At 41.4% G+C, this 14,210-nt stretch overlaps 1 protein-coding gene across 10 annotated transcripts in view; it reads right to left on the bottom strand.

The window, feature by feature from the left end:
* The window catches only part of celf4 (CUGBP, Elav-like family member 4), an 86,279-nt gene that overhangs the window by 56,663 nt on the left and 15,406 nt on the right, over positions 1–14,210 (bottom strand). For all 10 annotated transcript variants that reach the window (XM_031277293.2, XM_031277312.2, XM_031277299.2 and 7 more), the window contains exon 2: positions 7,870–7,952. In XM_031277293.2, coding sequence (XP_031133153.1) covers positions 7,870–7,952 — 83 coding nt within the window. The remainder of the gene's footprint in view (positions 1–7,869; positions 7,953–14,210) is intronic.

The following is a 14,210-nucleotide window of genomic DNA, read 5'->3' as shown; positions in this document are numbered from 1 at the left end:
AACCATTTTTAATCCAGCTACTAGCTAGCGGTAGGCTAACGTTAGCTGCTGTTGAGTATAGTGTTAACTAGCGTCTCGTGCAGCGCTGTTTGTGTTGCCTGTAACGTCTGTTTCAGAGCATCAGAGAGAAGTGCAGACATATCAGTGGCACCAGATTTCGGTAGCCAACCCTATTCAGGAAGAAGATTTTTATAAGTAAATGTTCCAATCAATGATCCAGGCAGCGCATTCTCGTCTCCCTCCTTCATTTTACAGTCGAATGGTGGCTAGAACGGCTCCGGGTCAAACGTCAATATGGAATGGATTAATCTGCGTTATTTTTTTTAACGCGTTATTTTTTCTCAGATTAATTAATCAAAATTAAGGGGTTATTTTGACAGCCCGAATTTATTTACCTTGTATAATCTTTTTCTATTTTAGTCGGTGTGCTTTTTTTGCCCTTAACTCTTTTTACTCTGTTTACTTGACTCAAATACTCTACACAATAATTCCTATGTGCCTGGACTGTTTGCTGTATGCACACATGGCAAATATAAATCTTGAATCTCTTGAACTTTAATCTCACACCAGCAGTTGGTCTGAGTAAAACTAACAGAAAGAACTAAAGACTAATATAGAGAGAAACACAGTGCAGAGTATGGTGGGCTTCATGTTGTATGATAAAAGCTGCAAAAGTCCTGTAAAGCCTGAGGAAAAAATGAAATCATTGTTCTCTGGTATTTCAAAGCCTCTGCCCTTTTCCACACTGACAACTGAGGGAGAGACATGGGAGTAAAGCAGAGTAGTCACGCCACACTAATGCATGACAGAAAGAAAATGTATACAGTATGGACCATAATAGTCTCCAATGATCAATAAAACACCACTGTAATAGATACAGTATATTGTTAGTGTGACTGATTTATTGCATTTTATTGTTTACAGTTACCTGTTCCTTCAACATTTAATGTGCACAGTAAATTAACTGAGGAAGCTATGGTAAGTGTATCAGACAACACTGCACTTACTGTTGCGGAAAGACATACTGTACTATACGTGGGTGGGAGCTTAGGAGCATGAAAAAGACAAGGAGATACAGCAGTATGACATACAACTATTCAGAAAAAGGAAAAAAAACCTGAACTGGCAGGATATTTCAAAGCAGCTGGAGTCAAGCGGATTCAATAGAGCAGCAGCAGGAGCTAAAACTATGACAATGGCAAGATGACTATCACATCCAGCTTGTGAAGTACTTAAAATGTAATATACGCACGGCCAGGGCTGTAGCGAAGCGCACACTGGTTAAGATGCTATTAAAGCTTTTTTTTTTAAGGAATAACTTCAGCTGCAGCAGCCCATGCCTCTGTCCTCTCCCCAGTGACAGCCATAGCCACTGCCAGGTTTATATCAATAAGGAAGTGCAGGGCTTTTGGGGTTTATGAAACAACCCCAATCGCGCAAGAATTGGTTGATTGGTTGATTTCTCAGCATTTGAACAATAATGTGGGTGTCAGAGAGAAGTTTGTGTCAAACTTTCTTTTCTTTTTTTTAACCTAAAAATGAATCATCTGTGCTTGGAAATTACTTTCTTTTTGTCACTTTTCATTCTGGTGAGTACATGGAGGAGGCCTAAAGTGCCAGTAGTGACATTAACACTTGTAAATGCTCAGTGGAGCGGGTTGCTGAGGATGAAGACCCACTGGTGCGCAGTAATGCTATCCTTTTTTGGATCAATACAAACTCAAAGAAAGGACAAGTTGATTTCAGACTGTGACAATATCTTGAGCCAGCAATAGATTGAGATGCTGAAAAGAGCTACAGTATGGCACCTCTGAAATGTCTGGAGTGGGGACATGCTTTTAGAGCAAGTACAAAAACATTTGGATCACCCAATAATGGCACTTATCAGAGGTGTTTTGAATTGCTCAGACAGCTTAATCCATTCTTTTAGAGAGCATATCACACTTTTTTAGGACTGCTGGCTGAGGACTCCATCTTTTTCTGTCAGCGGCAATTTGTAGTAAATTTACTTAAAAGAGGAGAATACGTGTTATTTGAAATTATAATAAGCTTTAATACATCAAGACTTGATTCGACACATGTCCCGATGGAGAGTGATAATGGGGCATTTTGCTAAATGATCATTTTTGAATAGTTACACTGGGGAGTCCTGGCCCAAACTCCAAACTCTCCCTTTTAAAGAAGATAACAGTAAGATCAAAAACTGGGTTACTGCTATAACATTGCATGCACTTCAATATGGCTTGATTGTATAAAGGTGTGTCATTACACATATGGATCATCGGTCCATTGGCCCAGCGGGAAGCATGCACCACTTTTGAAATTAGTTGGATTATTGGACTAAAGTGAAGTGCTGCCTGCAGACAGATAATTTTTTCTCATTCGTACAATCTGCTCAAACTCCACTTGGCAATGGGAGGTTGTAACATCAGGCCTGGAGCCCAATGATAATGGGAGCATTCAGACTTTATATGACAAAAGATGGTGTGTAGGCTTGTAATGATCTTTGTTACAATTATGGGACCATTCATGCTTCACTCCTTAAAGGGGTTTAAACAAAACAACACTATATGGCCAAAAGTATGTGGACACGCAAGCATTACAGCCATCTGTTATGGTTGGACATCTCATTCGAGTGTTTCTGTTGAATTAAGTGGACCTTTTGAAATATTCACTTTTTGAATTTGGGGATCTGCACTTTATCTTGGTTGTAGTTATTGTCTAGTGTTTTGTAAAGGTGTGACCATTATGCTTGAAACAAGCTAATTCAAACGACGTGTTGCCTGTGTTCATCACTCACTGCATGAAGTGAGTGTGAATGTTGGATGGTCAGTTTAGAAAAAAGTTAAGAATATTGCCGGATGCAGGGCCTCAAACACAGACATTGAAACTGTGTTGGGGGAAGGGTTTCATATGCTTTTCAACTATCTGACAAGCACTTTGGTTAGGCTATACTGGCAATTTAAGCCCATATGGGCTGGGCATCGTTTGGTGCAGAACACAAATCAGTCAACTAATCAATCAAACCAAAACCATAGGCATTAATATTCTTCTATGAAAGCCTAACTTAAACTAATAGTCCTAACCACAAAATACAGCCACAGACCGAAAGTACTAAAACCTTGTGTGGACAGGACCATATAGTGTATGTGATCCAATAAAACGTAGGCCCTCTGTAAAAAACATGAGAAAACTAATGAACTTTGATGAGTTTATCAACAAACAGTGGACTGTGTTTAACTCTGAATATATTAGAAACACTACCTTCAGGAAGTCTGTTGCGGGGACTAATTTTAATTTTTATTGCAGGCTTATGACCTGCCAGATTCCGTCTGAATGCTGCCTCACTTAAAAGCTTTGCTGTGGTTTGGACACTGGATGTGGTTTATTCTTTGGTTACACTGGCTACTGCCAGTGTCTGCTGCTCTTTCTTTTTATTGTTGGGCAGACTGAAATAAGTTTCTCATTTTATCTATGAGTTTACAAAAATCAGTTTTATTCGTGAAGCATACATCCTTATTGATGCTGCTTGTAGTTTTGGGCTAACGCTTGTGCATCGCTCCAGCATTCTGTCACTGACTGTGGATCCATTAATTGGAATGTGTTATGTGGCAAATGGTTTTCTTTTGGATAAGGGTGATTAGGGTAGTTGATGAGGTGAAGACTTGGGGAGAAGGAGGGGATGTTTTAGCTCCAGGGCCTGCAGCATTATTCATGTGGACATGCAGCTATTTCTCCTGCACACTGTACAACTAATCTAAATCTACAACAAGGAGTGAACTACTGTATTTCAAATCTACTACAAATCATATCAATCGTCCCCCATCCCTCCCTTCAAACACCACTTCACCCATTTCACCTGTAGAGCCTGGCAGTTATTGACCAATGAGGGCGACTGATTGAGAAAAATCTGCCATGAAACTGGGTTGCAGAAGCCAATCAATGCCATATCTCAACTGAGAGAAGGAGGGGCCGGGGGAGGGGTGGTGGGAGTCGAAAAAAGAAACAGACACAAATCAGTTGGTATGGAGGCACCTCGACTATACCTCTCCTCCCTCCACTCCTTCCACCACCCATTCTCTCCAACCTGCCTTCATCAACCCCTTCCTCTTTCCTCCCTTCTACTATTCATTTGCTTTTTCATCTTTTCTGTTGTTTGTTTGCCCCTGGGCTGAAAACTCTGTGTGTATATGTGCTCCATTATGTATATGTGTGTGTGTGTGTGTGTGTGTGTGTGTGTGTGTGTGTGTGTGTGTGTGAAAGCGCTCTGAAATGAGGCATTGATTCACAGTGTTCTATATTTTCTCATCTGGCATACTATTACAGTGTGAGTCAATCAACGCTGTATTTCTCTCTCTCTCTCTCTCTCTCTCACTCCCTTTCTCTCTCTCCCTCTTTTACTTTCTCCCTCTTTCTTTCCCCACTCTCTCTTTCTATGAGTATCAGAGTATCATGTTGTTGAATGAAAGTGTTTACGAGGAGTGGTGTATGCCGTTACAAGAGACAGGTTTGGAGTGTGAGTGCATGCGTTGTGAGTACCAGTGGTGTGTTTTGTACCTGTGCATGCTTGTGTGTATTTTCTATGGATTATTCTCACTTGGAGCACAGTGCTAAGCATCAGGGGTGCATGCTCTTTTTGTGCACTGTGTGTGGGCATGTAGTGCTGAGGCACTGCATACTGTAAATCTTACAGTGTGTTTGAGTAGGTGCCAGATCTGTATTTTTATTTAATTTTTTTTGTGCGTAAGTATTTATACGTGTGAGGGAGGATTTGCTGGTGGGTATTTGTACCCTGTGGTTTGTACACACACTGCAGTAGCTCGAGCTCTGCAACTCCACCCTGTGACCCACACATACGCAAACAGCCACACACACGTGCGCACAGAGAAACACATCCTCCCACTCGTGAGGACTTTTGCCAGAATCAATAGAGGCTTTCTAATGCCTCCTGCTGTAGTACGAGTCTGAAACTGGAGCGAGGGATCACAAATATGGCAGCCAGGGCCCGACGTTTGGGACGCGCCCCATTTTAGGCCTGCCTCACGTCACTATCTCCAAAAAAACCTTCTTCATTCATCTGCTGAATAGCTTTGTACTTCTACTTAGGAAACACAACTTTTTCACTGTTGATATCTTGAATTATAATGATGATGATGTATTTTTCACATTGGTGTTTTGTGCTTATTTCCAGGAAGGGTTATAAAACTTGCATCAGTTATAGCAATTTAATGTCTTTTTGGTGACTTAGGTCTACAATAACTCTAATGTCCTGCAGTTGGTTGAAACAGCAGTGAAGTACTGAACGTCAGAATGTTGTTAATGCTGGAGATGTAAAGAAGCTGTCTAAACCCTTTCAAAGATTCCTGCCAAAACAGATCCACACTGACATATTATACAAAATACTATAGGACACTATTCAAAATAGGTTATATATATATATATATATATATATATTGTTCTGTCATCCATCCATGATTTCAGGGAGTTTCTTATCATTCAAATGTACTTGAATGATTTGAATGTCCTTAAACAATGCAGTGATTTCCATGTGGGTAGAGTTAATTTAATTATGGTAACAGCAAGTTGTTACCATTAGCATAATCCTGTGTACCTGGAGTGTGTAGCACTATAATGGAATGAGGGATTTGAAAACAATGTGTCATCTATCACAAATAGTTCAATGTCAGTGTCACTTTAACATTAATATTTTTGCTTGTCGCTTGTTTACCCAAAGTCTCTCCTGACACTGCACCTGCTCAGTTGTGCGCGTACACACACACACACACACACACACACACACACACACACACACAAGGCAGACCTTAGTACTTTGTCTGAGCTACACTGACAGCCTACAGCTATGCTTACAGGGCATTTCCTCTAGGAAGCCAAATCCCCTCTTCTCTCGGCTCACCTGGCAGCGAAAGAAAAAAAGACGGCAGAAAACTTTTTAAATGTAAGGGTTGGAGAGTAACTTTGACGATAAAAAGCGCATCAGGACGCGAAGTGAAGGGGAAAGAGGCTTTAAGGGGGAAACAAAGGGATTTCATTTGCAGGGTTTTGGTTGTGTTAGCCTGTGAGTGGGGGATTGATAGAGTATGGAAGTAGGGAGAGAATAAGGTAGGTGAAAAAAACATCTGAAGGACCGGCGGAAAGAGGGTGCATTCGTGTGCCATAAAACAACCCACTGCCTTTCCCAGGGCCAAGTCCTCACTCTGTTTCTAATAAACTCATTTATTCTGTTTTGCTGGTATTACCTCCACCAGCAACAGAAGACAGTCTCCTTGTCTGCCTCTCTAAATGCTCTGCTTCAGGGTTTGTTGAGCATCTAGGTCTGTCCTATGGCATTACCTTTGTTTACTTAACGCTCACCATCGATCAAATGCAAACCTGACTGTCCTCCGCTGGCAAAGACATTGCTAATTAGCATTTCCTTCTAAAGCAATGTTGATTGCAAGTGACTGATTAAATGTTGTTGATATATTACTATGTAGCAAGTGAAGCCAATTACAGGCTCTTTCCCTTAAAGATGTAAAGACAGAATCCTTTAAAAAAAGTTGTTTTTGTGCCCATTTCTTCTGGTCCGTGTCAAACAATAGCAACAAAGGCAAAAACATCAATCGGCAGCACATTTTGTGTGAACACGAAATTGCACTGGTTTTGGCCAAATATTTAATCTCTCTCTCTCTCTCTCTGTCTCCGTCTCTCCCTCCCTCTTTCTAGCTGAATAATATGCCACTGGGAAGTGAAAAAAAACCAGAGCACGGATCCCCACTCCTCCGCTCTTCTCGGCTGCACGTCTGTGATGTCATAATCACTCACATCAAAGACTGCGCGCTCAACACGGCGACTGTCAGCTTCCCTGGAGGCGTCATTAAAAACGAACAGAGCAAACCGAGCCAAGCCTGACAGAGACACATCAAAACTTCCGAACAGGCACATACGCAAACATGCGCAGGCCGGTGCGTGCACACACACACAAGCGTGGGTGCATATGCATTCAGGTGCATGCACACTCAAACACGAACTAACTGAAATGTATTACAGACACACATGCACAAGCTCACACACTAATATGTAATCATCAAATCATCATGTATACACTAAAGAAAATGCTCACAATGCATATAATCCCTCATTCACACATACAGAGACTCACACACACACGCTAACAATTGAATGTCTACCTCTTATTTGCCAATGTCAAAAATCCCTCATTCTAGCATGCATGAATAGGAGTTAAGCATCAAAACAAGACATGTGCTGCTTCCAGCTGCATTTGTACATGTGAGTAGTAACATCCACAGCATGTGAACATCTGTTGTGAAGATATGCTGTCGTGATGAACATTCATGATGCACACTCATGTTGCAGAGCGTGCACATGTACAAAATAGCCTACATCCACCCGCTCACACGCTCTTCATCCCTCTCTGTCTATCGCTCACACCCTTGCCCACATGGATGCACACACACACACACACTCATTTACACAAACTGGAGGAAGGACTATAAATAGTATGCCTATGATGCGATGTTGTGTGTGGTTTCTCCCTACGGGTTTATGTGTGTGACTGTCAAAGTGAAGAGAGAAGGAGGCAGTATGGGGGTGCGGGGGGATGAGTGGCAGAGGGCGGCAGAGGAGGAGGACGGATATTTAAGAGAAAGATGTCTGGTCTACAGCCAGTGATTAACAGAACATGACAAGCATGGCAAATACAGTCAGTCCCCTTTTTATTTGAAATTAATATAAGGCACTATATGTTAAAAATAAGCATATGTGTTTGTGTGTATGCCGGAGTGAACCTTAGATGTGTTTATGTAAGATTATGCTTCTGGCTGGACATGGCGTTCCTCGTGTATGACTTACCCCTGGCAGGGTCTTCTGCTCGTGCAATGCATTCTGGGCTCTCAGGGCTGACTCTCTGGCACAGTAGGTAAGGAAGGCACAGCCTGAAAAACAGCAAGAGAGAAAGAGAGAGATGATTATGTTATGTGAACTGGGGACAGAGAAGGAGAGAGAGACATGGGAGGGGGCTGCACCAATTGCCTGCGAATAGCCAAAAACAATACACACACACACACACACACACACACACACACACACACAGTACTGTACAGTAAGCCTGCAGCCATAGCTCTGACACTGTGTCTACATGGCCACACTGGGAATTGGCTCGTGTTTGTGTGTGTGCCTGTGCATGTTTGTGCACAGTGAACAGTATTTCAGCGACTGAACAAACGGAACATTTCTTTTTTACACAAATGCAATCCATATGCATGCAAAAAAAGACATGAAAGTGAGACCAAAAATTGCGGCTTTGGAGATACGACGATTTGTGCATTATGTTGCGTTAGAGCCATTCTGCTCGCAAAACACATTCAATCTGACTGCTTTCTCCCTGGCAGTCTGAAATAGCAGTTATCCATTCGTCCATCGCACTCTTCTGGCTGCTGTGACAGGGATAGACATTTCCCTGACAGCTTCTCTCTCTCTCTCTCTCACCCCATCCCTCCCCCCCATCCCCTCTCCTCCCTCCACCCTTCATTTCTTCGTCTCTGTGCTCCATATGTTCCAAGACTACCCACAATCCTCGGTTTTGTTAGCACCTGGGCTGACATGTGGGGGTGGAAGGAAGATGGAGACGCAGGAGGCAAGGAAGAAGAAGAAGCCGTGGGGGATATGTAAGCAGTTCCCTCGCCACCCCCTGTTGACAGCGAGGCGCACGCCACTGTCAGAGAGCTGACAAACTGTCAATCTGCAGATCAAGGCTAATGATTCATATGTTTGACAGTTTAATAAAACACTTACAAAGACAATCGCACAATAGGCTGTTGTGGCACAATTCAATATGAGGCAAATATTCTAGCTGGTGTTTTGCATATTGTCTTTGGTTAAGAGTTTGGATTTTTTTTTAACGGAATGAAAAAAATAATTTAAATTTAATTCAATTAAATTCAGTGAAAGAAAAAAATCATCCACAAGGGACAATTATACTCTGTGTTTGCACAGTGATGATATTAGCAGACATTTGAAGCATTCAAAGGGTTCTTTTAGTTAATGGGGTAGACACAAACGTGACAAAAAAACTCCTAATGCACTGGCTTTTGGGTAATTTCTTTCCCATTTTTTTGGATCACAGAAGTCTCCATGCACATATTGACAAACTGTTCCCTGCTGCCATGTAACTAACACGCGCACAAGGAAACAAAAGAACCACAGTTTGTTCTGGGAACATCAAGGGCTGAGCCGACAATTCTCACAGACCCATTCCCCCAAAAAACACAAACAGTGCAGAATATAGATAGCCCCTTCCTCTTAAAGCTCTTCCCAGTTGTACTTTTGTTAGTTCTTTTTGCATACTGGGGGCTATTTATTGTTGAGGGCAGCACCATGTACTGTATGTAGAAGCAGCATGCCTCCCATCCTCTCGGCTCCGTGTCTTTAACCCCGGGTCGTCCTGATGGCGGGACACTGGGGAGCTCTGCCTGTTGGTGTTTTTAATTAACGGGTCTCTCTCTCATTAGGCGAAGTGGGAGCTGGCCGTTGACAGCTTGGCTACCTCCTCATCCTCTCTGGGCCTGTCGTGTTAAAGCTACATGCCGGCACTTTCCCACAGGAAACACACGCAAGCCTCTGATTCACACACCTGACACTCACTTGCATGTTTGGAGTGCAGTCACCCACAGCATCCAGAATATTCAGTAATGGAAGGAGTATTCAGATCCAGCAATACCATACCTCAATAGAAAAATATTCCAAAAATAACACATTATCTGTCCGTGTTATACTATTATATATTGCACTTTTGATTATTACTTTATTTCCTGTTTGGTTAATCCAGTGCTTCCCAACCTTTTTCATCTGATCTACTCCCATAGCCCTGTCAGACAAGGTCAAGTTAATGCAAGCCTGTAGAAATTACATTTATATACTACAAATCTCTACAAATACAGTTATTACAAGACATATAATGGCACCAGGATGATGTCTTCCATTAAGTTAACAAGGAAAATTTGCTAATTCACATATTTGCCAAGTTGCAAAAATGTTGACACTGAACATATCAGTAGATAATTTGTTGAGAGATGTGTCCTGTACACTTGGCCTTGTAGCCGGTAGATTACTGGTTATTATGAAAATAAATATACACGTTCACACACACACACACACACACACACACACACACACACACACACACACACACACACACACACACACAGAGATACACACATGTTCACACACACACACACACACACACACACACACACACACACACACACACACACACACACACACACACGAAAAGTGACAGTCTACAAACGTTCAATTTATCATCATTGTCACAAGTCAGATGCTGGCGGCGGCTCTAGTATCTGACTAAGACCCATATTGGCCCAGGAGAGAGAGATAAGCTGTTTGTTTCTGCTGTCAATGCTGCCAATTTGGTTTCCCATCACTTCAAATTCAAATCAACAGCAGCGCAGAGGGGATCTGAGAGAATGTGTGTGTGAGACGAGAGGAGAGAGATGGGGAAGAGAGAAAGAAGGCAAGGGAGCAAAAAGAAAGAGGGGGAGGAGAACAGCAGAGAGGAAAAGCAGAACAGCGAGGGATGCTCGGTAGGAGAGGGAGAGGGAGAGGGAGAGGGAGTAGATAAGATCACCTAGCTTTTGTGAACACCATCCCCTTGTGTCCTACACTCGCTTCTTATCTCAACCGCTGCAGACACACTAAAGGGACACACACCCACAGAGAGAGAGAGAGAGAGCGAGAGAGAGAGAGAGAGAGAGAGAGAGAGAGAGAGAGAGAGAGAGAGAGAGAGAGAGAGAGAAGAGTGAACGACAGAGAGGAATATGGAGAAGAAAAGGAGAGAAGATGAAAGAAAGCAGCAAGGGAATGGTGGAGACTATGAATACTTACTGGTGAGGAAAGAAAAAAAGACACAATCTTCAGTGGTGAAATCCACCAACTGTCACCAGGCCTCATTTAAACAACAGCTGTGTTGGACCACATAGAGCTTTGACCTTGTTAACTATGGGAAACATGTACTTGGAGAGCTGTCTTTGCTATATGTAGTTTCCCAACAAGTTGACTGTTGCGGAAACTATATATATTCATATATACAGAGATGACATTTGGTTTTTAAGTCATCTTCTTCAATATATCAATATGTTTTAAAAAACCAACATTGTTAATTTGATTTGATCTTACTCTGATATGGCTGGCAGGTTTCATGAGTTATGAAGTGATGTAACTGAAAATCAATTGTAATATTTTGCCAGGTTTTCAACTACATGACTAACTGCCAAATTTCAAGTAGCCTAAGTAGTATTTCAGGTATTCTAACCTTGGATGGGTAGGACAGCATTTGGACAATAGGGCCATAGCCAGGATTATTATTATATTATTGTTTTACAATAACTGATTTCATTGGCCACATTGTATCACTTTAAAGTTGATACGGCTTACATTATAGCAAGCAGTTACTAGCAGATACATTAGCATTCATTTAGAGTCCAGTTTCTCGCCACCTGATGAATACGAGTCTAATATTCACTCTTCCTTTAGCTCTGTTTTTGGTCTCCACCAACATCTAAATGTTCTAGCTAGTTGCTAACCTTTAGTGATGGGCAGGTAGTGTTCAGTGAGATTTTTTTCTCTAAAAACATCTGTCTGCTGCTGCTGGAAACAGCACTGATGACAGCGGTAAGAGTGAAATCAAAACAGTGAATTTGTTCTAACTCCAAAATAATGAGTCAAAAGACGTTACAATGTTACGTACTACTGAGGGGAACTGCAGAGTGGGGGATAATCCTCTGTGGGTTCCATCACTATGAGCGATCCCTTTCACATACATGTAATTACAGAATGTAAGGTTAATAAAAAACCCAAATTCCCCAAAATTATAGAGAGACCATGACCTCTCGGATCTCAGTGGTAACTATTGCCCTGGATGGGGGACACTCCAATCTTGAAATCCTCCTTTGAAACTAATTATATTTTCACTAAAAATATAACTACTAATGCATTCCTGAATTAGTGCTTTGCAGCATTACTGGACACATGAATTACTTTTTTACCAGCATGCATTGCCTGACACCACCCAAGACTAGAGAGCTTGGGGACAATGTTATTAAACAGAATTCTCTAATTATCTTGTGCCTATTAATTCAGGGATTGTAAAAGGCTGACATAAAAAGTTCCCTCCTCTCACTCTATTCTTTTATTCCCAGCCACAGATGGGGAGAAACTCCCAGTGATCATTTAAATATTTCAGAACATCTTGGTAAGAGCCTAAAAAGAGTCAATAGCATTAAAAAGCTTTATCCACAGCGCGGCAGAAACTCCATGCTGCATAGCCCTGGAACTCTGCCTTGAAAAACTTTGGCATGAAACTTTGTTTGAGGCTGTCCAATTTCAGTCAGTCAATAGAAATCTCCACATCTCCCCCTACCTCAGTTCTGTTAGCACTTATCTCCGCCTGAAAGGGTTGACCAATGACAGCCTTTGCTCAATAAACAGAAGAATGTTTTTTTTCTCCTTTTTAAAAGATTGACCTTAAGACAAGAACATTCTGACGGGATTTTTGTGAGTGCTAAGGCTTAGATAAAACTCTTCAATTTACTCTTGAAATGGGTCAGAGTAAAGGCGAAAATTCTCTCATTGTGTTCAGAGAAATAGTATATAAAGCCTAGGTTTTTCAGTCATAATGGTGAAAACGAGTACCATTGAGTGCAAAAGAGGAACACTAATAAGTGTTGTATTAACAGAGTTCCTGATTCCTGCAGAATGATACAGTTGCCCTTGTACTGCTGTAACTGGGAGACTCAATATGAGCCATGTAATTGTTACTATTCAGCTCGTATTTGCTTTAAAACATTCTCAAAATGAAACAAGAAAGGAAAAAAATGATACTTGGAATGCAGCGAATTTCACTTTTGGAAATAATATATACACAGCTATCGCAACCATGATCTCTGTTTTTGTATAACTCTGTTGTCTCTGTGGAAAAGGTGTCCTTATAAGGCTATAATGATATACATTGAAATGTTTTGGATTGATCAAAGCCTGGTCTAAGTGAAATATCTACCACAGAATCTGGCATCAAAGTGAAAAACCCAGACAAGCCCTCGCACTTTTGGTTCTGCGAGGAATAGTAATTCAATAAAGTTAGCAGCAGTCGCTCATATCCCCTTCACCTTTGCTGACCTTTCAGATCATTACTCACAATGGAAAAAAGAGACAGAGGATAGAGGCTATTTTAGGGGACACGACCAAGGTCTCCAGGAACACTCCAACTTTCTCCCCGTATCAGCTTAAAATCTTTAATTGGCAGCTGTAAACCCTGATTAAATAAGAAAGCACTTTGACGCCCACAATATGAGCTTGGAGAACGCTACTGTACTCTATGTGAACAGGGGGAGAAAAAAATAGAACATCAATTACTGTTCAGAGACCACATCAAGCATTTGTTTCATTCTATTAAAAAAGCCTTAAAAATCAGGAGCTGTTTCATTGACTAATGAAGGCTGGTCTTGAGTATGATATTATTTCAGCGGAGTGAGCCAGAACTAAGGGGCAGTATTATGAAAGGGGAGGTGAATTCATTTATAATGGGGTGTAATAGCAGTTCCAGCTCTCCTATAGGTATATGCAGATCCCTTAGTTCTCTCTTCGGGGGAACAAGAAGAATCTGCAATTTAGAAACATGCTCCGAGCATGCCGCAGAGGGAACTGGAGAGCAGGAAGAGAAAGAGAAAAGTTAATAACCAGGTGACGGATAAAACTCAAATGGGCCACACTACTGTACATCTGCGCCATTTTTTCCCCATTCTTAAAAGTGCAGGACATAGTCATTTAAAACAATAGCTAAATTACTCTCCGAGATGAGGATATGAAGAAATAAAAGTTATTATACTGTATCCTAGGTGAATACTGAGTTCTGATTGACTGTGGGGTGTCAAATAAATTTTAATAACTGGCTATTTCCTGCAAAACCTGTTATATCGTCATGCTGAATGTGCTCTGAGGGTTGAGTGTTACTTCTCAGCAAGACACTGAAAAATTGCCTGAATACATTGCTTAGAAGTTGCCCAAAAATATGCGGATGTGGGAATAAAAATCACCTTTAATGACCATAAAAGCTTAGAAAAGCACTGATTTCAACATTAAAACTCAATAAATACATGCCACACTCCTGTATCTGCACA

The sequence above is a fragment of the Sander lucioperca genome, chromosome 6, assembly GCF_008315115.2.
Source record: "Sander lucioperca isolate FBNREF2018 chromosome 6, SLUC_FBN_1.2, whole genome shotgun sequence".
NCBI lineage: Eukaryota > Metazoa > Chordata > Actinopteri > Perciformes > Percidae > Sander > Sander lucioperca.
This window is presented reverse-complemented; position numbering and strand designations above follow the sequence as displayed.